Genomic DNA, 26011 nt, shown 5'->3' with positions numbered 1-26011 from the left:
AAACACATAAATGGCCTGAAGTACACACACATTCCTATACCTTATGGTTACAATATATTGACCCACATTGAATACTCAATACACTACAAAGAGTACATTCAGTGCGGATGGTGCACGTTTGATTTTTCATACCAAATTTACCTACCAACATAAAATATTAATTACGTGATCATCTACATGTCAATATACATTCATATGACTTGTATTTGTTCAGGTTGATTGAATGGTTATGTTGCTGACGCAGCAACTTGTGTTTGATAGTGTTGATCTCACGATGAATGAAACAAATCATGGTTACAGATGTTTCCAAGTTGTGTACTTACATACTGTACATGTGTTTTTGTGATATTTACTGAAAATGTTTGATTGTTATTATTATTATTATTATTATTATATATGTTCTGAGGGGTAAAACTCAGTACAGTGGAATTTTGTTGTGTTGTTTATACCCTTCATCATTGTGCTAACATAAATATGACAGTTAAAATAAAAAGGACCATGTGTGACCAGTTCTGGCATGTGGGCTATATGCTCAATGCCACTGCTCTAATGCTCATGAATCTATATACAACCTGAAAACACACAGTCAGCCTAAACACATGTGAAACGGTGCAGGATCCAGTTCAGGTAGTGTACATCAGATGTGTGCTCTCAGGCTGACAGTCAGTAGGACACTTATTTCCAGTTTGTGCATTTGTTAAATCATAAATTTCAAATAAAGCAGTCTGCTATACTTTGATGTGATATACTGTGAGTTATTATCAAATACACAATAAAAGCGTGAAAAGCAAAAAAAAAAAAAAAACCTTGAGAAAAACTCACTGTGACGTTTATCTTTAAACAGTTTGTACACAGAGATTTCTAATCTGTGACGTTTGGCAGCCGAGAGCTCTACTTGTGTCTGCTGAACATTAAAGAGTTAATCTCAGGTTAATCTCACTGACAACAAGATCTCCTCCTCATGTTTAAGCTACATTCAGATTACATCCGTATGCTTCAAGTTGTTTCAGTTCCCGATCTTCTCCAACATGACAAAGACCTTAATGTTTCCAGTTTTCTTTATGTTTAGGGTAAAGTGATATAATCTGGTGAAAGGAGATTACACAGACTGCCATCTGTACCCTCTGCATTGATTGTGATTGAACCCCCCCCTCCCCCAATGCATTTGTTTCGACTCACCGTTGTGGAGTTCACTTCCTTGCGGCGGTCCGGTATCTCAGCTTTATTGGGGTTGTGGGCGGAGCTAACCATGGGGCTGGAGGGGGTCGGGATGTTACGAGAGCCCACCGTACTGGTGCTCGTCTTGCGAATCGACAGCCGCTCCTCTTTAAGCCCCACCCCTTCGCCGACGCCGCTGGGGCTCCGTTTGGGGTGCGTGGTCCCTGGAACAGCTGGACCACCTTAAAGAGGTGAAAGAGTTTTTAGTGAGACAAGCTTCAGGGTTGCTCACGACAAACCAGTAGGAGTGTTTTTATATCCTCACAGAAGTCCGAGTGACGCCTCTGGCGGTGGTAGGTGGAGGCGCTGCGCTGCGGCTTATGGCTGGAGGAGGACGAAGGTGCACCTGAGGAGGAGGAGGAGGTGGAGTGTTTGCTCGTCCCGTTGGAGATTGTTCCTGGTCGGACTCGTGCCAGACTAAGACTGCTGCCCGACCGGGACTCGGTGCCCTCCGTCTAAAAAGAAGAAAAAACACAAAGGCAGGATGCGTGAAGTTACATGAAGCCGTTTTAAATCCTGCTAAATCATAAACGGAGTTCAATGATAAAGAATTGTTTCCACTGATTCAACAAGCGTTTTACAATGTCAGTCACAGGGAGAACATGAAAACTACAGCTCTGCTCTTTATACCAACATTGCATGACGGTGCCCGTTGTCCCTAAACGTTCTCAATACAATCTTATCCAGGAGTCTGCAACTGTTTTAACATGGACTGGGAGAAAGAAAAAAAAAAAAAAAGAAAAAGAGAAAAAAAAAAGGGAGAAAAAAGAAGAAAAAGAAAGAAATTGTCTGCTACATTGAATGTCAACAAGTGGGCCACAATCACCAGTGGGCTCAAATAAAATCAAACTAAACTTTGATACAAATGTCAAAAAAAAAAAAAGAAAAAAAAAAAAAAAAAAAAAAAGGTCCAGGACCTCAACTGTGTTTATATCAATTCTTTCCTTAATTAATCACAAACATGAACTGATTTAATCCGAAATGGGACTCTTTCCTTTCAGATCCCAACGCAGACAGCAAACAGTATCATAAAATAATCAGCCTGTTTTTATGTAGTTTGGTTTCCACAATCAGCGAGCACAAACAAAATCGAAGCACACTGACGTGATGGGGCCACAAGCGCTGTACTTTACATCCATTGATCTTATTTGCGCTCGCAGATTTTATCTGTAATTTGCTCAATGACAGCTGATTATAAACAATTTGCATACTAGGAGGACATTGGTGCCTGGACGCGCTACCTCTGGCACCTGGTTCTTCCTGGTAATGAAAAGTCAGTTGGCTATGTTGTAATTGGTGCTACACAAATGTTAAAAAAACAAAACAAAACTGAACTACAACCTGAAAGAAACCCTTTGTGACACAACAGCATCCATCTTGACTTTCAATACAGTATAGAAATGAGAGAAGAGGATGCAGTCACCTCGTTCTTGCGTCCCAGCAGCAGGTATGTGGCAGTGATCTCGTTGTACTTCTGACTGGCCAGCGAGTCTCGGATCTCCTCTCTGTTGAATCCCATCCCCACCATCACATCTGAAACAGAAAAAAAAAAAATTTAAGTTTGAAAGTAACAGCAGCTCACCAACTGGGGTCAAGATCTCAATGAATGAAACTCCACTACTGGACGAGCTTCACATCAGTAATCTGCATTAACCACATTACAGGTAAACATAGCGCCATTACATATACTGTTGATTTAAAACATAATATTCACAACGAGCCTCGGATGAGTTGTGAAATACATTCTAATCCTGGAACTTAATAATTTAGGGCCCCGGTTACACAACAATGTTTCACTTGACAACACCTAATCCGTTAAACAAAGTGTTGCATTCACACTGTCACAGCGGACACGCTGACAAAGATGTAGTTAGTATGCCGGGCCACAGGAGGGCGCTGTGGCTTTTTCTTGTAATGAAACCACACAGACTTGTGTGCACATAACAATATGCTATAAACATGAAAAAAAAATCAAGGGAACCCAGCAGGGGAGAGTCTCGATTATCAAACTTCTGATATGGACGATAAAACTAGAATACGAAGCATAATTTATACCACTACGGGTCCGCCATGTTTGTTTACAGGCGGATGAGCAGAAGGAACTATTTTCAACAGGAAAGGAGGGGAGAGATGCGCATGCGCTCCGTCGCCTCTTGCAGCCTCTTTCCACCTTGGGAGCCGGTATGAAAACTTGGCGGATACAGTGAATCTGCACACCGGTGTTGTGTAAACGGACCCCCAAAGGTGAAGACAGTTTGGCGGATACAGTCGTATTCGTTGTTGTGTAAACAGGGCCTAAAACCAAAGTGTGCAAATTCGCAACAGACTTCTCACCGATCCGGCTTGTGTCATTAAAGTCTTCTCCGGGCTCGATGTAAGGTTTCAGCTCCTCGCTGTCGTGGCCCACGTTGATCCACTTATCTCTCATTATTTGCTACAGAGAAAGAAGGACGACAAAAATTGACTTGATAAAGACGATAGCACAAGTTTTGATACTAACAAATTATGATTTAGTTTCACGGCATGATATTATTCCTGTAAAACCAGCAGCTTGTGAAAACACTGTTATGAAGTCAAACCCCGTCTGCACTACAACTTCAATGCCGTTTTAGCTGAAAGAAGCTTCGCCCTCACTTCCAGGGAGCAGCGCTTGGTGGGGTTGAGCACGAGGAAGCGGCGCAGGATCCCCTCGCAGTCCGTGGACATGTAGAAGGGCACGCGGTATTTCCCCCTCAGAACACGCTCCCGCAGCTCCTGAGCGCAACACACAATCATACACAGCGTGAAGTTTCTGTACGGGGACAACTCTGAGAATGAAGTACCACCCGACCCACTGCATAAATATCTCCCCCGAACCGTAGTGCAGTGAAGAGCTCAGATGGCAGAGCTTCTTTTTAAGTTTTGAGTTCATACATGTTGTCTAAACATACAAAATCGATATTATTTAGGATTTCGTGAGACTCCAGGTTCAGTTCAGGAAGTTTCTGATCTTTAATTCTGAAAATCAGGCTTTAAACTTTCATTAATCTTTAGCACAGAGATGCCCCAATGACTACGGAGCGCTTTCTTAGTTACACTGCTTTATGATTAGACTGTTTTATTTAGTGTACTGAGCTCTTTTCCACTATTTCTGTGTTATATGGTATCGCTCTATTTCAGAAATTTTCCAAATATAAGACAATGAAATAATAACGTGAGCACGACTAATAATAATGAGTAAATACATGTATTAATTAATATCAATAATAATAATAATAATAATCCCACCAAAAAGGTTTTAAATCAAAGTGTGAATACGTTTTCTTTAGGGACTTCATAAGAAACATCTACATTGACAAATCCATGATTGTTTAAATCAATTTAATTGAGCATAATTCTCATCTATCCCAATATAAGAAGTGCAGGACGTCTCTTTCAATCCCACTAAAGCAGATTAACTTGGTGTCCTTCACCTTCAGGTTCTGTCCGTCGAACGGCAGCGAGCCGCTAACCAACGTGTAGAGGATGACCCCCAGACTCCAGATGTCCACCTCTGGACCGTCATACTTCTTCCCCTGGAAGAGCTCCGGCGCCGCATAAGGCGGCGAGCCGCAAAACGTGTCCAGCTTATTACCCGCGGTGAACTCGTTACTGAAGCCAAAGTCGGCAATTTTGATGTTGGAGTCGGCGTCGAGTAACAAGTTCTCCGCCTGTAGGAAGCAAGTTGATGTGTGAAGAAAGGACAAAAAAGCTGCAACTATCAATGATCATTAGTGAAGACCTCAGATTGTGACCGGGGTTACTTCGATTCATCCTGGTTTTGGGTGACCTGTGGATGTGCAGCTTTCAGCAAACTCACCTTCAAGTCTCTGTGAACAATGTTCTTCTGATGACAATAGTGCACAGCCGAGACAATCTGAGGAAAGAGAGAGACAGGATGACCTGAAGCACATGAATTGACGACAGGATCACTTGTTGTGAAAACGTGTCTACTGGTTAGTCGGCACAGACCTCTCTGACTCAACCCAGAGGTTCACATCGTGTCAGAGGAGGAGGTTCTAAGAAATACCGTGACTGCTAATGGGGCCTTTAATATTATTGTTGAGATTCATTGGCAACAAATTGAGTCGCGAATACAATACAAATTTAAAAATGTCTTGTTGGACAAAATAAAAAAAGTATTGAAATGCCCTTCAGAAAGTCCTCGGGGTTTAAATGTGAACTGAACTGAAGGAGCAGCGTGACACCGACCTGTCTGAACTTGGCTCTGGCCTCTTTCTCCTTCATCCTGCCGTGAGCCACGAGGTAGTCGAACACTTCGCCTGCAAGACAAACACCAGAGGACACGCCAGGTTAGTCGTCAACACACTTCACCGCCGCCGGAGCTCACGCTTTGCACGACTCGTCCACTTTTCCCAGCTGACCTGGACTCGTTCCAGCAGCGATAAACGGTTTGTCTTTGAGTGCGTCTTTATGTCGGCTGGTTAAAGTGTGTTTAATCTAATTTTCTGTCTCAACATGTCCTGCTTTGATGTTTAAAACCTCGTCTTTAAAAATAAGAAAAGTCCTCAAATAAGTTAAACATTTCACACAAAAACAAATGTTTTTTTTCAATATTCATTCTTTCATTCTATATTATTGCTGTATGATACCGGGTAATCATGCAATAATGTTGAGTATTGCTGTGATGACATAATCAGTGCTCTTTCTCTTGGCTCTTAATTTGGGCCAACTGTGAATTAGCCATATTCTTTTTGTTTATTTATTTATTAGCTTTTTTGTCACATGTGGATTTCAGAAGTGGCACAGTTTATTGACTTTTGATTCCTTTTTTCTTAATTTTTGTGCTCCTGACTTTTGCCCTCCGGGCACAAAAGTATTAAAGCTGTCAATTGATTAAAAACATTTCCACTCATTAATTGCAATTTTTGGGAATTTATCTCAATTATTCGCACTTTTCTTTCAGACAATGCATTTAAACATATTTCTATTGCAGTTCAGTCACTTCATTTTGAACATACTTCATATGTAATGCACAGTATTTGGGAATTAATCACAATTAATCACATTTTCCTTTTCACACTTTAAGATCTGTCATTGGATCTCCTGCAACATACACGGCTGTATGCTCATTAATAAAATGATAGATTTGCGATGTATTGTTTATTCCTATTAGAGATCATAAGAGAGGCTTTGACTCATCTCTTCCCACCAGGCAATGAATAATTAAGGCAGTCAACTAATTAAACATCTTCAATTCGTCAACAATGCAATTTTTGTGAATTGATCTCAATTATTAGCGCTTTTCCTTCGTATTTAAAATCCCGACATTTTTTTAAATTGCCGAGCATGATCGCAAAATGCATGGAAACGTAACATAACTGAGTTCAGTCAGTCTTTTACAATCTGTAGATCACACATGGTGACATCCCTATAGCGATACATTTGTAGTATGTCGTAACTCGTGTATTGCACAATTTTTGCGAATCATATTTTCCTATAATATTTAAATTACTTGGCGGTATGTACTTTCATTTATATGCATTTTGCGTGCATGCACATGCATATAACCATACAACTGAGAGGTTTTCATTTAACTGTTGACAGTATAAGTGCTAATTAGCAGACGCGAGCTTGAACGTGTAACTCCAGCTTGTGGAACGTTTGGTGCTGAATCCTGGTCTTCTAACCTTCCATTAACTTTACAAATTCGCAAACCGACCAGATTTGAGGCGAGTGGCTCATTCTCAGGTTTTCTGCAAAGCTTAGAGCGACACAATCGTCAGATTCAAGTCTGTTGGAGCAGAAACACACAGAGGACTGTGGCCCACTTCTTTTGTAGAGATTTAACTTCATGCAAACATGTTCATAAACCTTAGAGACATTATGAAAGTGTGGAAGCTGACTGACATAGTAAAAGTTTGTGTATGTTGGAATATACCCATAAAAGTTTATGTAGGAATCATAAACCTCGCATAGTGCTGAAAATTGACCTATAAAGTCATTGACATTGCTTGTTTTGAACACTCAGTCATACGTTTAACCTCAAAGATCTTAAACAGTGGAAAACAGGCCTAGAGAGCTGCTGCTTCCTTATTAGGCACCAGGAGGGAGAGATAAGAACACAGAGAGAGAGAGAGAGAGAGAGAGAGAGAGAGAGAGAGAGAGAGAGAGAGAGATGAAAGGATCATGAGGAGAGAAAATAAAGACACGGCAAAAATAGACGAGAGCACGAGGGAAAAAGGAAAAAGAAGTTCACGGAGACATGCCGTGAAGCGACGATTCGCTCTTTTCTTCATGCACAGACAAGAAAGTAGATTATACAACCAGAAAATAATCAGCAGTTCTGAAGAAACAAATCTAATATTTGGCCGTGAGGACGTCACTCACCTCCGCTGGCGTACTCCATAATCAGGTACAGAGTCTTCTCTGTCTCAATCACCTCGAATAACTGGACTGTAACACACAGAGCGTAAACAGGTTGACAGAGAAACATCAGCGAAGGGCAGCGACAGAGAGACACGGAGACGTTAGTCACTCACCGATGTTTGGATGGTTCAGAGTTTTCATGATGCGTACCTCTCGAAACAGCTGGAAAAGAGAAGAAACCATCATAAGTACAAATAAAGGCAAAGACTAAACCGAATTACTGAAGTTGAATAGACTAAGGAATTAATCCAACTTATATACAAATAACTATTAAGTTCACTAGAAATACACAGAGAAAATAAAACCAATACATATACACTAGATATTTACAAATGAGTAAAAACAATAATAATGTGAATTAAAAAAATGTTTTAATTAAAATAATAATACATTAATTAATTAATAAATATTATTAGGAGTAGTAATAGTTGTTATAAAAAAATCTGTTGTACAAATAGGAGCGGTAACAGTAGTAGTTGATGGCGTAGTTGGAATAGTTGTAGCAGTACTATTTGTCGTGAAAGTTGTATCTAAAACAGTAGTTTGTGTAATTGTAGCAGTTGTAGTTCATGGAGCCATTGTAATAAAGGGTGTAGTCACTGGTGTCGTCATAGCAGCAGCAGCAGTAGTAGTAGTAGTAGTAGTAGTAGTAGTAGCAGTAGCAGTAGTAGTTATAGTAGTAGTAGTAGTAGCAGTAGCAGTAGTAGTTATAGTAGTAGTAGAGTAGTAGTAGTAGTAGCAGTAGCAGTAGTAGAGGAAGTTGTACTTGTGGGTTTTCCAGGATTCGAAGTCGGGTTCATTAGTAACACAAGATGTTCAAGAGAGACTGAAGCTGTGTTAGTCAAGGTGCAAAATTTGTCATTAATCACAGTGATTGTAAAATATATGAACTGAGAGACAAAGTTATAAAATACACATTTATGTGTTATTAAAATCTAAAATACGAGCTGAAACCAAGATAAGAGCAACGATGGAATAAATGTAAAGCACAGAGGGGAAAAAAATAAATGGGAGAGAAGATGTTGTGTGTGAATACAGTGTGAGAGTGAGTGGATGGTGGTGGTTGGTGGTGGTCGGAGATGGCGCAGTTTGGCAGCCTCGCTTCCGTCAGCCTGCCCCAGGGCCGCTGTGGCTACATACATAGTTTACAACCATCAAGTGTGGAGTGAATGAATAATGCAATGTAAAGCACTGTGTGTCCTGAAAGGCACTACATAAAACCCATGCATTATTATTATTGTAATTATTAGAAGTTGAACTTATGGATGTATTTGTAGTTGTATTTGTAGAACATGTATTTATTGTAGCCATATGTGTAGTTTGGCATGATGACAACACCATAAAGATTCAAACTAATGGAGAAACAATAAATATACATTAAGTGATGCAGATAACTGGACAGTGAAAGTAATTTTGGAAATGAGACAATTGACAATTTCAGGTGACATTTTGTGTGTGCCTGCCGCTCGCTGTCAACTGGTATAGCTTACATTTTAATTTTTTTTCCGAACAAAATTTCATTCATTTTAACTGGCAATTGTTAGCGAATTTTGGCAATTTCAGCAAAAACAATTTGCATAATCAGTCACAAAAATAACAGCACGCTATTCACGCATGTCCTGCATGTTTTGACGTGTGTTTTGTGTACGCGCTCCAAACAGTGATGAACTGACACCTGAAGAAAAAGAAAAAATGGGCTCTGAGGATAGTAATCTTTACGCCATGTCTCTTAAAGAAACAAACACAGAATGAAAAAGGTCTTTGGCATCATGTACACATTATTTTTTTAAGCACTAGAAATATTATTCTGCTTGTGTGATTTAATATGACTATTATAAGGTGGTGATCCTATAATATATCTAAATGCATGTGTGTCACTTCTTCAAATCTGTTTCTGAGCTTTGTGAGCCAAGTCAGAAAACTCCATTCATGAGATTCATACAGTTCACAGCTGATATACGGACGCCATTTCTCTTCATCCATCTTATCCGGCTCGTTTCGTATCTCAGACCACCTCTGGACCCGGGATCACCCTGGGGGAGTCTCCAGCCCCCCCTCAACCGACCCACTGACGCTACACTGACAATGAGGCCTCCTCCCTGGGGTGTGCTCTCCCTCTGGACCCCCCCCCTCTCATCCATCACTGAGCTCCAGACTGCTGCCTCATGCTGCCTCTCTGCACCGTCCCTCACTTCCTGTCTAATTAAAGTAATGCATCTGCCTGTGAACGCCACTTAAGAAATTACACCGGAAAGACGCCAGGACCCGACGACGGGCCATTAAAATGTCTTCGAACATCAAAAATGAGTCGACTCAGAGAAAACACCTGCATTTGCCCTCTGCGTAAGACGATCAGCTGTTTTCATCAATCGTTTGCTGTTTTTATTTGGTTATTATTGACCAAGTGAGACATTCTGACCCCGGAGGGGAAAGTGTGTGAGATCAAAACTAAACTAAACTAAACTAAACAAAACAAAAACGTTGCGTCACGAGGGATTGTGTCAGCAGAAAGCTAATGCAGAAGTAGAAAATGAGGCAAATTAACCATGCACGGGAGATGAGGGGCGGGAGCGCAGAGAGAAGAAGACAAAGACGACAAACTAACAAAGAGGAAGAAAATAGAAAGAGGGTAAACCAGCGCTCACGCAGCAAGAAATGAAACTCAGAGCGGCTTTGGAGATACGTATATATATATATATATATATATATATATATATTTTTTTTTTTTTTGCTCCGTAAAGCTTCGCTGTGTACGCGCCTCGTTAAAAATTCTGTAGAATAAATTACAGACGGGGTGAAAAAAGAAAAAGTGAAAAGCGCAGGGAAAAAAAGACAAAAGAAAAGAGAGGGGTCGGTGAAAAGAGCAAGAATACAAAAGCAGGAATGCACAGATGAATTCATTCTGGTAGGTGAACCTCAGCTGCCCCTGGAAACACACTCCTCCCTGATCACTCCGTCTCCGTCCCCCCAGAGGAGGAAACCAAAAACAATCCTCGTCCTCACATCCTCACGGTCACAGCGCTTTATCTGAACCGGTGAATTCCACACAATCACTGCTGCTTTTCAGTGAATTATCAAGAAATACTGCACTTCATATTCTCCTGGGACTTGGTAGTTTTATTTTGACAGTCACAGTGATAACAATCCAACTTGGTCGTCTGTCCACTAGAATGTCTGTGTTTTCCCATTGTTAATGTTTATAGCGGCTTGTTCTCTGCTGCACGTGTGGTTTCATTACAAAAACAATTAACAGCGTCCACTCCTGGCCTGGCAAGCTAACTGCATCATTTTCAGCATTTCTGCCGTTTCTGTGTAAACTGACATTGTTTTCAAAACGTTGCGGTGTAAACGAGAAACCTTTGTAAAGCAATGCGTTTTTACTTGTAAACGAGGCCTTAGGAGCAAGGAGTTAGTGAAGCGCCGCTCATTCATACAGTAATGACTTGATGGGAAAGTGCAAAAGAGTTGAAGGTGAGTTTTTACTGTGCATTCGCTGAAGGTAAAATAATTTAAAACTCCGGTCTCTCTGTCATGCTTACTAAGCCAACTGTTTTCTTTAGCATTAGCTGTGTCACTACTTCACCAAAACGTGTTTATTAAAGGAGGAGCGCCTCACTAATCCCAATATAACTCAGTCTTCCTGACAGCAACATAAAACACAGCTCCCATTAGCATTAGCATCTGCGAATGCTAAATATCTGTAGCCATCTACATGCTGGTAGTTAGCTGCATTCATTTCATTAAGGTTCTCGAAATCAGGAGTAACCAAGTACAAACATTTACAAATAATTTACGCATTTGTTTACACCAGGTTGGATGAACCTGACAGCTTCCAAGTTCAGTCTCTAAAACAGGAAGCTGAGGAGATTATGGTTTGTCTTCTAGCTTTATATCTTTATCTGAATTTATGTAACTCTGAGCCACGTGCCTAAAATAATTGACTCCATCCATCATGATGAAATAACAGCTCCTGTGTGATGACATAACTCTGTCATCGCCTGAGGCGAGCGTCCGTCTGCCCGAGATGCGTTTTCTCCACATGATCAGAGACACATTCCTGGTTACCAGCAGACCAGGAACAAAACAAGCGTGTCGCTGCTGTACTTTCTCGTTTGATTCTTCTTATTATTCTGTTTTTATACTTTGTCAACTGTATCTGGACGAATTCCAGAGAAAAGTTCCCCACGAGGACAATTAAAGTATATTTCAGCTTGGAAGCACACACGTACACGCACGCTTAGACTGTATAGGTGTGTGTCACTTTGTGTAGTTCACAATAAAATTTTGATGTGGTTTGGTTTCAATAATGAAGAAAAAAAAAAAAAAAAGAAATATATAAACAAAATATGAAATCAGAAAATCAATTTAACATAAGATGAACTAAGATTATATTTTGAGATAGCATTAGCAGAAATACAGTCTGTTGCAATTATGTTGCTGCTTTTGCATTCATGCTACAACTTTAGCATCTGTGTTGTGGAGTTTAGTATTGTTTGATTGCATTCATGTTACTGGTGGTACAATCTTTAGATTTGTTTTGAGAGCTCTACATTTGTGTTGTATTCAAATTGCAGCTTTTGCAAATCATGATGCAGCTTCTACCTTTGGGTTGCAGCTTTTACATTGGTGTTTTGACTTCTACATTCAGCTTATAGGCCTGTGCATCCCTGTGACTCTTCTTGGGGCCTCATAACTTTCTATACATCTGTTACTTTTTCTCCTCAGTGCTCTTAAAAAGCACCGTTATACACAAACACAAGTCCGCGGGGAATGTGTGTAATTGAATTAAGTACGTGGTGCATCAGCTGGACATCTGAGCTCCAGGAGGAACCATCGGATCATACTCTCATTAACCTTCGTCTCTTCCTGGACTCATTCAACTCTTTCTCTGCAGTCTCCTGCCTGCTTTGCCAAATCTCTCACCACCGTGTGTCGAGTTGTTGTATATTTCAAGATAAAAATAGCATCTGACACAAGTTTAGACAGAAAAGAAAGTGATGCTGCAAACATCAGGCAGCTGGCAACAAAATTGTTGAGTCACCTTCATTGATCCAACCAATGCTCAGCTCATGCTGCTACTCACCTCTCAGTCAATCACCACATCTCGTCTTACTGGGTTTGTTTCCCGTCAAACTGTGTCTGTATATATATATATATATATATATATATATATATATATATTTATATATATATATATATGTGTGTGTAATATGTCAAAGCACATTGTACAGGATTTATTTTTTCTCAAAAGAAATTCTGAAATCTCATCCATGGATGAGTTGTCCACTGAGGGTGCCGTCCGTGGACGAGTTGTCCAGGGTTGCAATTTTGTGGACGAGTTGTCCTACAATCGTTCGGCTCTTGTGTGTTTACACGTTCTTAAACCTTCGTCCCATGTGGTGCCAGCCCCACGTCACAGTTGCCATGCAAACCCGGGTTTTAATCCCCCGGCTCCGATCTCCCGCTCTGCACATGGTTTGTGGGAAGTCATGGAACTATAACCATGAGACAGGAGCTGCAATCATGCAATCATGTATGACTAAATATTTTGATATTCAAACTAATATGTGCATGTACTTTATTGGGCTCAAAGGCACTTAAACACACGGACAGGGGGACATGGGGTATCGAACAACCATTGAAAGATTGCCTGCGCTACATAAGTGGCAAGTCATAATGCAACTATCAGGAACCAGAAGACGGGTTGCACTTCACTTCCAAACAACACGGCATATAAGTTGTTCACTAAGCAGGTATTTGTCAGTTTTTAGACAAAGTGAATGTGAGTGTGTATTATTACAGTCGTTTAGAAAAGACGCTGTTCAGCCTTTCATTACATAGTGACATGGCAGTTATTACTGCAAAACCACAATTGTTCTCCGCCCCAATGATGGTGTTGCAAAAACAGACAAATCAACAAAATTCTGAAACATTTATATACATAGAATAAAAAAAGACTAACTTTAAAGGTAAAATATGGAACATTTTTAGTTTAAAAACAAAGTAAACAAACAACAGTTTGCTTAAAAATGTTTCTGTATTATTTGGTAGAACTATTGAATAGCAGGCTAGCATTCTGCAACCCTCGATTTGTAATTCAATTCTATACTACAAGGTGGCGTTAGTGAGTCACTTGAGTGGCAGTTTGTCTCCTGAGTCCTCTTAGTCCAACAGAAGAAGAAACACCGGTGGTCGACACACATCTAGAAACTGACTAAACGCGACTGTGACTCATCGCTGCCACCTAATGCACAAGAATGGCATTACTGAAATGTGACATCCTTTAGCTTTAAAGCAGCGAGGGGCAACTTTGATGTGATGTTTATCCATACAAACATTTTTAACTGATCTTCAAATGTTATTGAAAACAGAGGTGCCTCATGACGGCGGTGATAAATCAGCCCACTTTTATGTTTTCATTCTTCACCAAGATTCAACAATGAGCCCACTTAGCACAAATAACTTCAACAAGCTTCGGCTGAGTCAACATCTAAATGGCCGCGTGTGTAATTGGAGTAAACATCTGACACAACTGCTGCCATCTGGGAGTCATTTCTGTACATGTGGACGACCCTCCGGCGGCGTTTGAGGCGAGCGCCGATGAACCGAGCTGCTGTTGTCTTGTCAAACTGCTTCTGGGAACTCTAATAAGCTCCATTACTCAGGGATTCGGCTCTTCTCTCCCCGCTTGTTGCTGGGGAACATCTGAGGATATGTTGGACCTTGCAATCTGGTTGCTGGGAGGGCCGGATAAAACGCCTCCCGGTCCCTTCATTCACTTAATGTACAGCAGTAATTGGAGCTCTGGAGCTCGCTGGTGAGAGGAACTGAATCATTAACGAAAAGGGAGTTTAATTATGGCCTTATATTGATAGTGGTTTGAACTAGATCATCAAAATGCTGACTTGGCTTGATTAAAAGAGAAGAGTCACAAAGTTTTATGGCTGTTGGTCAAACAGAGAGAGGGAGGGCCCGAGACTGGGTGTCTGTCTGTCTTCTCCTGGTGAATTCATGTTGCTTTGAAGTGGAGCTGGTGGGAAAACCTCCTGTTTTCACTCTGTTTGCCCTCTTGTCCCTTTATTGTCTAATTATTCCTTTTACATGCTGGCACAATAACAACGCTGTGTGCACCCGCAACAATATGATTATGCACAGACACCCACACAGGGACAATCTGCCGCGCACAATGGCGATCCAGATAATGGCATTACACATGCTCTCCGAGGCAGAGCGGAGGGCGTGTTGGGCCGAGTTTATCCGCCTGTCATCGTACATGTAGGCCGACACTCACTCAGTCTGTTGTGTTCAGATCTGCTTTCTATCGCGTCTTTCTCAGGCACTTGGGTCCCCCCCCCCCAACCACCACCTCTCCACCTCCCCGTCCCCACACGACTGCCCCCTTTGTTTGTCTGTCTGGAATGTAGCTCCTGGCAGAAGGGGGGAGGGATGGGTGAAGGGAGGAAAACATACTTCACAGCATTAGACAGCAACACAAACTCCATCCCGCATGCACACATACACACAAACACATGGCTTTGTCCAAGTGCACAAAGTTGGCCGGTTGCCAGAAAAATTCTCCTGCGCACAAAATGCCATCAGGCGTTTGAGGGGGCGCTGCACCGTCTGCCAGAGGATCCAACAACTCACACCACAGGGGAGGAGTCCGTCACAAAAACTGCCAGAAAACTAAAAGAAGATTTACAGTGATATTTATTAAAGTTTCCAATTCTATGCAAAATTCACTCTAATGGTTTTCGAGCAGTGTGATGTATCCCATTATCCTGTGTATGAGGCCCCAGAAGTGAAGAAAGTCTGTCATCTCGCTCACTTGCTCCACTGTTTAGCAAATGTTTGTTCAAACAGTCGAAATCACTGATTTTCCCTTCATGATGTCATGTGGGGAAATAACCCCTCCTTTCTGGAAGTGGATACTCACTTGGACTCTCCCACACATAGGTGAGCTCTGCCCTCTGAAAGTACAAGCGGGCACCATTCTTTCTCCTCACAAACACTACCGGAAAACAGCCTGTTCTCAGTAGAATCACCAGAGGGACTTTTAGACTGAATATCAGGACCGTGGCTGGATTTGTGGAAATACATTTTGACTATGATGTTGTTGGACCTCTGACACATAATTGTTGAAAAATATGGGACCTTTAATGACGCGCAGCCTTAATGGGATTAAGTTTTAAGTTTTCAGATGTCTCGATGAGCCCAATCAGCACAACTAGGTTAAGATGCCTCAGCAAAACCAAAGTTTTAATGGTCCCAACCGAAAACCAAGTATGAAATACAACGTCTGATTAGGAGATGAGCTGCATATGCTGTATCTGATCAGGTGTTGCGGTGTTCTGGTGCGTCAGCAGTGAGCGCCCACCAGGTGGAAGCTTGCTTGCACACGCCTGTGCTTTGGTAGCATGTTCCCAGAAACGGAGCTCTTAAAAGACCAAAAGCAGACAGTTTTTCAGACGCTGGTCGTCTGTACAGATGGTTGAGTACAGCTGTGATTACAGTAGAGCTACTACGGCAACACGACGCCCGCGAGGAAGAGGAGGAGGAAAGTGGGACACGGTGCTATAGGAAAGAGGACACAATGAAAGAAAAGAAAAAGAAGCAGCGGGGAGAAGGAGGAGAGAATGATGGAAAGAGAGTGGGTGAAATGGGGCGTGAAGAGAGGAGTTGACAAAATATAGACTGGGGCGAGAGAGAGAGTGAGAGACAGAGAGAGAGAGAGAGAGAGACAGAGAGAGAGACAGAGAGAGACAGACAGAGACAGAAGCTGTTGTGTTTTTCTGTTTCAACTCATCTGTGAATACGACCCGTCCTGAATATTAATGTTGTGAATATTTGAATGCAGATTATGTGCATTTCTATGAGGTGCCCTGAAGCAAATAAATCATTCTCCCAGAGAGAAAGACAGAGATTAATGCTTGGACAAATACTTCTCACTGAGAGCAATCGCTGCAGTTATTTCACGTTTTCATACAAATACAGTGAGTCAAACACTTCAGCCTGTGTTTGGACATATTGATCCAGTTTACTACGGTTTAGAAATGTGAGCATACAGGGATGCAGTGATAACACGAGTGCTAAGTGCAGTACCAGACCTGAAACCTAATCCCAGTATCGGTGAATCCCTATCAGCATTTAATATTCTAGCATTGTGTCTGTATTTGCGGGTTTTGTCCAATTTAAAGTCAGTAGATTTAAGAACAACGCTTCCGTTTTCCTGCTTTCGTATGTTGGTGAGAGTCGTCACGTCCGCCAGCGTTTAGAGTTTTGGAAAAGTTTAAGATGAGAGTCCACAGACTTTGTTTGAAGCAATCTGAGGGGCAGTCTAAGTAAAAAGAAAAAGTTTAGTAAGCGCTGGAGAACTTAAAAATTGCCCAGATTGTATCAGATCACTTGCGTCAGGTTGTACTTGATTTAATCGTTCTTGTTCCAGTTGGTGAGTTTAGTCTGATAATATTACAAGATAGTGGAAGTTACATCACAGAAAATAGGACCGAACTTCCTTTTGTGTTTATTATTTAACGACAGAGCAGAAATTCTCCTAATCTTGAGAAAACACAAATGTAAAACAGAATTAACATGGAAATAATTAGATGCCATTTCTGTATATAAAACTATGTCTTAAGTAATGGAAGCATTTATAGATGTTGAACAATGGACTACAAGTACAATTTCTATGTTTTGGAGAGACAGTTTCTTTACCACATGATAGGATTTGCTGAAATGTTCCGTTTTAAGCTACAAAAGAGGACATGTGACAGAGACGGTGTCGACAGGCAGCATGTGGAACGCCCGACTCTCACTGCAATAGTGCTGACAGGACAGACCTGGCAACCCAGTGGCTCGGACACGACTGCATTATGCAGCACAGCACCACAACTGGGCTGCGGAATACCACGTATTACAACGTGGGTTGGTTAACTTTGGTTTCCTTAACTCAACTCTAACTTCACAGCTCTGTCTGACTCTTTGCCTAAAAATGTATTGATTTCACTAATGGGGCCTTCCATTTTTGTCCAATGATGATATAACCCTGCAGGTTTGTGCGCAATCAGGATTCGTTCTCCACCAGTAGAGAAGCACAAGGTCACACAAAACACACACACACACACACAGATTTTGTGCAACATCACATGTGGGGACATGAAGACGGTCCTAACGCGTCCTTAAAGAATACACAGAAACTAACCCATCTAAAGCCATGACTTCACCCAGAGGTCAGCAACCAGCGGGTCTGCAGCCTCATGTGGCTCTTTAGCCCTTTTGTAATAGCGCCATGAAGCTCTCAGTAAGTCATACGTAAATAAACATTTGATCTTATTTTGCTTTTATTTGCACGCCAGAGTCATTTTATAAAGGATTCATCCCTTGGATGAACAGGGCTTTGGGGGAAAAAAAAAAAGCCCTACAATCTGTTAAAAAAAAAAAAAACAGAAAGAAAAGAAAAGAAAAGAAAACTGAAATCGCTTACAGATGGATAAAAAAAAAAAAAAACCTGCAAAATTGCTTAAAAAAAACCCAAAATGGTTAAAACTGTTAAAATGTCAAAATTGTCAAAGAATGCCGAAAAAGAAGGATGCAACTGCTAACACCAGGTCTAAAAACAAAACCGAAAATGTTTAAAATCCTAAATTGTACTTTTTAAATGCAATATAAGATAGTTTTTGTATCAAAACTATTAATGAAACTTCAGAAGCAGTTTCTGCCTCACTGTAGAGGATCAACATGATTTAGGCCTCTAGGTAAATTCAATTTAGTGGAAAATCACAAAAACGTTTCTTTTAATCAAAAAGGTTGCAGACGCCCGTCTTGACCCCAGTGTAACATGTAAAAGCCCCCCACAGCCCCGCCACGGCAGCATGCAGACTTCTTTATGCCTTCTTCATCCACTTTGTTCATTTTCTCACAAGAGCCAACTGTAATTCAATGGCTTTCGCAGTTTGCAATGGTTGCCACACTTTAATGCAACAATCAGTGTAAGTGCTCTATTTTGATCGATCGAGACGTCAGACGTTAATTTAGAGGCTTTTTAACCAACTTATTATATTTAGAACTATCTCGGTTTGGTCTCGGGTTTTGAGGAAACTTGTTTTGCTCAGACATCTGGCTTAAATGACATTTAGAGCTCAGACTTAATTAACAAGGTTTTATATGTGTGGGAATGTTTTCATCTTGCTCGAAAGAAAAGAGCCAGTCACATGTATCAGCAGTGTTATGCAACTTATTGGAACTTAGTGATTGATTATTGATTTTTTTTTTAGAAACTTTAAAGTTATGGTGAATAGTGCCAACAAGTGGGGTTTTTTTTTAAACTTTGTTTTAAGATCATTTCGACATCAGCAGTGTGAGAATCAGACTAATCAAGAGGTCTGTATCTAGGCCAGGTGGAACACCGGACGTCATCATCAATAACCCAACTATCAGTCCTGCTAACAGTCGGCGTCGGTTACCTAACCAGCACAGAATGCATCAATGAGCTCTGTGTGTGTGTGTGTGTGTGTGTGTGTGTGTGTGTGTGTGTGTGTGTGTGTGTGTGTGTGTGTGTGTGTGTGTTGCAGTATTGATCGAGATGAGTTTCTCGCTGCGGTGGAGGTGCGGACGGACACATAATCAAAGGAAGGCCAGACTTTGGTCAGCAGGTTTGCCGCTGAACAAAGAGCTACTTGTACAAACTGTGAGAAACTCAGATCAAAAACCGTTCGCAAGATTCAATAGTCTGAATGGTAAACTGTGTCAGCACCAACAAACTGACGCAAATATGAAAGAAGGAAGTATACAAGCAAGAGGAATGACAACAAAACAAGATGTTCAAAAGTCTTTGCTTGTTGCCAAAGAAAACACAGTAAAGGTATTTTGAGAAAACAGAAACAATATGTTTAGTAATGTGTACTTCAACTTTGAAATGAAGGAATGTGTATGTAGGTGCATGTCTGCCTTATTTAAGCCACGTTTACACATACCCACGTTTTTACAAAAACTGATATTCCCCCCTCTACGTTTACAAAAAAATCTTTATTGACAAAGACCTACATATTCACCTTGTTCAGAGCTACTATGAGCAGCCAAACCTGTAGGGGGCAGTGTAACGAGAAGTATGAAAACATGATAGCCAATCAAAATAGATGCAAAGGGAGACAGAGTTTTTTCTAAATCTTCACTGTAGCCGGAGTTTTCAGGAATCAGTGTTTGTGGAGACTCGTAGCTGCGTTCATGTGTAAATACAAGGCCCAAAAACAAAGAATTCCATTTTTAAAAAAATACCCAGGTAGGTGTAAATGTGGCCTTAGACAAATTACAATTAACACAAACTGCTGATGTTTGACATAATTTTGCATTTATTCATAATTTTGATGATGTGCAATTACATCATCACATATTTTCCTCATGCATCATCTTTGGTGTCTTTTGCCAACGAGACCCTGTGCGATTTTAACAACCTTATAAATTCACAGCGAGCTGCACTGTACAACATGAATCTAATAAACTTTGAGCCACGACATGAAGTTTGCTGTGTGCAGATTGCACGATGAAAACAAGCTGAATCTCAGGCTACGATATGCGACGTCGACGTGATTGCGCAAGACTAAAACATCATTAACGTGCGCCATCCAATCACGGAAAAGAAACTAGTGAAACATGATCGGAGTCTTGCCCTTGTGGCTTTTGTGTGTTTGGAGAGGAATCCCCCCCAAACTTTTTGCTTACATCTCACATACTTCATTGCACTGAAGCTGCACTCTGTTTGGGTTCAGCTCCGGTGTGGCACTGATCAGTGCGTCATTTCATTCTGCATTTCTATTAGTCAGTTAGATGGCGTAGGTCACAGCAGCGTCACCACCACCACCGATTTCTGACACAGTCTGAATTTTATCATAGGTTCTCTTTGGTTGCCATGACAACGGCCGTCATTGAACCTGTCTCACAGTGCGAAGACCAAAGACCAAAGATATCGCCACGATTCTCTTACGATTATCTTTCGTCTGGGACGGAAGAAAATCACACAGTGTGCCGCGGGCGTCAGGCATAAAGACTCTAGCGCTCTGATCACACTTTTCTTGCTTTGGACCCAAGTTATTTTAGTTATTGTTATGTTTCCACAAAAATAAAAAAAATTACATTTACACCGCAGGAAAAAACTAAATCCAGATGGTTTTAAATCAAATCTCCAGGAAAAACTGCGAAAAAGGCTGTCGATGCCTCAGAGGCACCGTGGCTACAGGCTGAGGTTCATGTGACTGACAGCTGGACGTCATTTATGGAGCTGACAGGAAGACTGCGCTGGTTCCAGATTAATGAGGCGCTCCTTCTCCCGGAGTTTAGCAAAATCACAACAGAGCCGAACCCTTCACTGAAGACAAGAAGACACACTCAAGTTTCAGTAACTGTCTAAATGACCTCACAGTAATCTGGTCCTGCCAAACTACAATGTCTTTCATGAAAGTGCTGCGTGGGATTACAGAGCGATCGCTTTGTTTTCACTAGACCAAACCCGCCGAGTAATCCACCTTCATTCTCTGGAGAATACCAAAGTCTTACAAGAAGGTCGAGCTATTAAGATTCTTCTGTCATTACCTGCTTAAGCTTCAGCGTTTCAAGCTGAATTGCTGGAATTTAAAAGAAAGAAAAAGCTTTTCAGTCAGTAATGCCAGCTTAATCTTTCCTCGAGCAGCAGAGAGATTAACCTGCACCGAAGGAGTCGATAGAAAAGAACGCAGATGTAAAATCACACGCTTTTCCACATGAGGAATTTCTACATCGGACAGCTCTTTGGATACAGGTGTATTGACAGAGGTTTCTCCCTCAGTTCTGTTTCTAACAGGAATGGTCTTGCGCTACATGTACACATCGCCAAGTATTAACAAAAACAGTATATTTCACCCTCTGCATTTTCAAAAATAACAGTTCATAGCAGATTGTCCAAAAATGTTATATTTACAAAACCTGGTTAAGAGTGTGAAACACTGAGCAGGGAGCGTTTCCATGGCAACAGAAACTGATCTCCATTGATCTCCTATATGAGGTGCCGCTCTCATCCGCTTTGTATGAACCCATTGGGGATTTATTCAGAAACGGTTAGCCGTTAACATCCCAAAATCTAATCAATTGGTCCTTGGTTGATGACAAATCATCCCTGAAAATTTCATGCAATTCGGGAAAGTAGTTTGTACGAAAAGTTGATAAAACACGTAAATAAAAATGAATAAATATGTACACACGTCGATGAAAACATAACCGTCTCAACAAACCTTCGTTGGCAAAGGTAATAACAGACAATCTGAGAAACCAAACGGGTAAATAGTTGTGAACCACTGACGTCACCTTAGTTGCCTTCAGCCTGATTGAACGTAGGATCTTATATTACACAGAGACGCAGCAGAACTCACATATCCTGGCACTTAATCAATGAATACAGGCTACACCGACTTTACAAAGGACTCAAATAACAGCTGCGACTGGACGGATGAGCTTTACACCAAAGATTTTCTTTCCCCGCAGCCGCTCGACCACAAACAAACAATCTGCCCGTTTCTGCACATCAGAAGGTTCCTCAGATGAACCGATGCAGCGTCTTCATAGCCGTTAACCTGCTGCCTGTAACGATCCCACATAACAACCACCAAGGCCAAAGTTCAGACTCCACATGCTAAAACGACGTGTGAAAGCAGAACTGTGCCGAGGCCACACAAACAAACACCAAGACCGAAGAGATTGTATTCAATTCACTATGATAAAGTGGCAGGAGAGGTCACTGTGCAGCGTCATCGCTGATGATTTGGTTACAAGTATGAAGATTCATCAACCGCTACCTTCAGGTTAAGAGAATGTGCAGGAGCACTTCATGCGAATGATGACAGAAAGCAGTCATGTCTGCTCACCAACGCAGTTACTCACCTTCTGCAGGCTGGTTGGGTTCAGCTGTGTTTTATCGATGATCTTTATTGCAACCTGGGAGCAAACAAGAGGAAATAATCAGTCAAGCAAACGTTTCTGCAGACGTACCAGCAGATTTATTTTTTTTTTTTTTTAAATATCCATCAAGCTTCAACCTTTTCACAACTGATGTGTTGTTCCTTATTTGTGCACTCTGGATCTCATCGGCATTGCAAAATGATAATAAAAGTAATCTCCAGTCATAATTGGAAACTTTCACATTTTGTTCAAAGTCAGACAATACACGCGAACATGCTAATAATGATGCTAAATATACTTCTCATAACTGATAATACGTATTATTGTAGAACTGCAGCATTTTGTAATGTACAGATGTAAAACCAGGATGTCAGAAGTGTTCATTACAAATCCAGTGAGATATCATTTCTAAGTTATAAATGGCGGAATTAACATGATTTTGGTCACTTTTGCATTTACCAACATATTTGTGTTGAAATAGCATATATTGGTTTCCATATCCTCACTTTGTTTTGTTTTTTTATTTTAATAGCATCGCATAATAGAATATTTTTAATTTCCAAGTATTCTAGCCAGTGCCTATAAAGGGTTAATCCAGAAGTAGAACCCATTCCTCTACTGTTTTAATGGACAGGCAGCACAAAAAATGTGTATATCTTAATCTTAGACAAAACAAAATTGTGATATTTTTAAAAGAAATATGACATTTACATCTACATGTATTTATTTAGAAATCTTCATTTTCATGCTGATCTTTTACCAACAAGTGTGAATTTATTTTTGCAGACTCATCAAGCTGTTTTTGGATTTCCTCCCCAGCTACTTTACTTTATTACAATTGGTGGTTACAAACTAACTAATCTTTCAAATGAATTATAACTGGAAATACCTGTCATTTGTGAAGAGGCTGAGGTTTCATTAGCAGGACTGAGGAGATGTGTTTGATAAGATCCAAGAGATGAATCCAAGATAAGATTCATTCAAATCAAAACATCTCTGTTGGAAAGACTGCTTGCTTTGATATTGCCTGTATTAAACTGTATAACTATATAATTTAGTTGTGGTTTTAGTGTGATGAGTGGGTGTAAAGGGACGTAAACAAACAAATTACTCAGTCAATAAAAATGTGGTAGTTAGTGATTTCATGGAGGTTTTTCAGTTTACAACATTATAAAAATAGTAGATTTCACCAACTGGACACGAAGGGTTAATACGCAGTACTCCCAAACAGTGATGAGAAGATCGCTGTAACGTCACAACTTCATTCAGTAATCAGATTACTGATGGAAGACGTTTAATGAAGTAAAAATTACTGAAGTTTATGAGGTAAAAGAGTTGAAAACCTGCAGTCTCGCTCCGTCTTGCTCACTGCGCTACCTGCTAGCTTTAGCATTAGCAGTTACCATTTCATCAACACTGCAGAGTGAGTAAAGAAAACTTCTGTTGGCTGTTCGTCTACACGACAACAACCTTTTTTAAATCTGTGAAAACGACTTCCAGAGAGGAAGAGTTTCAAAATGTCCACGGAGGAAAGTTGCATCGACTCAGATTAGCAGCAGAATGTAGAATGTAGAAGTAATGACTGCCAGATCGAGGGACCAAAATACACACATATATATAGTTTGTGTAAGATTGCACCGTCTGATCTGAGGCTCTGCTTTAACCGCATTTTCTATTAAATAAGTAGAATTTGTCACATTGTGACCAATGTGTCAAAGTGATGATACCATATAACTTATTTAAGTGAACAGTAACTGTAATCAAGTATACTTTTCAGGAACTTTTACAGCTGAATCATAAAAATAAAACCAAATTAAAAGAGAGAACCGAGGCAAAGAGTTTAAAACACACCGTGTTGTACCACAGAGGCTGAAGCTGCTAAATAAGGTGAGACGGCTTCATGAGAAGGTTAACAACACACGCTGACCCAGTCAGAGACCAAACACTGCGGCGCGCCGAGTCGACTGTCTGCTGCTTCATGTGGGGGAAACAGTCGCTCTCACATGATCAATCCTCCAGCAGACGCACAAAGTTTCTTCAGCCGGGAGTTATCGGCTCAACTTATGTAGGTCAGAAGGGTTTAAGAGAAGAAAGATGGCAGTGTGTTGAAACCCACAGGAGAGAAGCCCATGACTGAGGAACTTTCACATTGGGATGGTCCGGGAATCGGTTCACTTCGGGGGGGGGGGGTACGCCTTCATTTAGTTCAGTGGCGTTCACATTCACTTTGAGATCAGATCAAACAACCTGGAGTCTGTTCACTCGGCTCCATGATTCAGCTCTGCTTCCCAAACATGAAGCTACAGACACAACATGAGCCGGGAGTTTCACAGTTTCCTTGAAATAAATCAATATGCTCTAGGATTCTCCGTCTCCGCTCGCACAGTTTCTGTTGAACTCACCTCTCTGCCGGTCAGGATGTGTCGGGCCAGTTTGACCTTGGCGAAGTTGCCCTTGCCGATGGTCTTGAGGAGTCGGTAGTTTCCGATGTGTGGGTGCTCGTCCGAGCACAAGGCGATGGAGTTACGACATCGAGCGCCGAGCGAACGGCTGGACCAGCCCGTTCCCTTCTCCGAGCGGCTGGCCGACAGGGAGGCATGCTGAGGATGACATAGAGAGAAAACTTAAATATAACTAACTGCCACACATCTACAAATATGGATCCACTCATACAAAGACGCCGGCATACTTTTTATCATTGACGAACCCTCTGAAAGCATGAGCATGAGACTATGATTACACTTATATTAATAACATTAAAAGCTATATATAGTTATTTAAATTTCCCCAAAGCATCTTCACAGCTTCTGCAGGACCATCAAAATGCTAGTTAATAATTCACTTTCTGTAATATGTGTGTACTCCAGAAGAGAAGAAACTGTCTTCTCCCTCACTTGCTCCACTTTTTAGTGAACGTGTGCTCATGCAGACAAATTCCCTTCATGATGTCATAAAGGGAAATAACCACTCCTTCTGGTAGTGGATACTCACTTTGACCCTCCCACAGGTAGATGAGCTCTAAAGGTATGAGCAGGTGCCATTATTACTCCTCGCAAACACTACAGATCATCAGCATTTGAAGGTAAACACACAGAATCAGCCTGTTCTCAATAGATCTCACTAGAGGGACATTTAGACTGGCTGAAATTCAGGATTAAGGCTGGATTTGGGAGAATACACTTTGAATACGATGTTGTTGGACCTCTGACACTGATGTGAAATCATTGAAAAACTATATGATATGGGACCTTTAAGATACACAACGTTCGGCATGATTCGGGTTGGTGGAAAAGGTCAACTGAGCAGCAAAATTGTTGAACAAATTAAGTATATTTGTATTCAATCGTCCATTTGTTTTTTTCATTCACATCTTTTTTTAATAAAGTCACACAGGTTTGTGTTCCCAGCCTCTAAAAGGGCATTAATTCTACCTTATTCACAAAGACAGCAGATTAAAGAAAAG

General features: G+C 41.0%; 2 protein-coding genes across 2 annotated transcripts in view; both read right to left on the bottom strand.

Moving 5' to 3' along the window:
* mark4b (MAP/microtubule affinity-regulating kinase 4b) overlaps window positions 1-26011 on the bottom strand; it is a gene marked incomplete at its 3' end in the record, with an annotated part of 64775 nt that overhangs the window by 15472 nt on the left and 23292 nt on the right. Inside the window, exons 2-13 of the mRNA XM_080459046.1 lie at window positions 24951-25148; window positions 22531-22584; window positions 7740-7788; window positions 7588-7653; window positions 5449-5519; window positions 5057-5113; window positions 4671-4907; window positions 3853-3972; window positions 3553-3652; window positions 2642-2751; window positions 1484-1673; window positions 1180-1400 (exon numbers count right to left, since the gene is read on the bottom strand). Of these exons, the coding sequence (XP_080315172.1) occupies window positions 1180-1400; window positions 1484-1673; window positions 2642-2751; window positions 3553-3652; window positions 3853-3972; window positions 4671-4907; window positions 5057-5113; window positions 5449-5519; window positions 7588-7653; window positions 7740-7788; window positions 22531-22584; window positions 24951-25148 (1473 nt within the window). The remainder of the gene's footprint in view (window positions 1-1179; window positions 1401-1483; window positions 1674-2641; window positions 2752-3552; window positions 3653-3852; window positions 3973-4670; window positions 4908-5056; window positions 5114-5448; window positions 5520-7587; window positions 7654-7739; window positions 7789-22530; window positions 22585-24950; window positions 25149-26011) is intronic.
* kcnk6 (potassium channel, subfamily K, member 6) overlaps window positions 7639-26011 on the bottom strand; it is a 242276-nt gene continuing 223903 nt past the window's right edge. Inside the window, exon 4 of the transcript XR_013935179.1 lies at window positions 7639-7648. The gene's annotated coding sequence lies outside the window, so the exon portion shown is untranslated. The remainder of the gene's footprint in view (window positions 7649-26011) is intronic.

The sequence above is a fragment of the Lipophrys pholis genome (genome assembly GCF_963383615.2).
Source record: "Lipophrys pholis genome assembly, chromosome: 3".
NCBI classification, from domain to species: domain Eukaryota; kingdom Metazoa; phylum Chordata; class Actinopteri; order Blenniiformes; family Blenniidae; genus Lipophrys; species Lipophrys pholis.
This window is presented reverse-complemented; position numbering and strand designations above follow the sequence as displayed.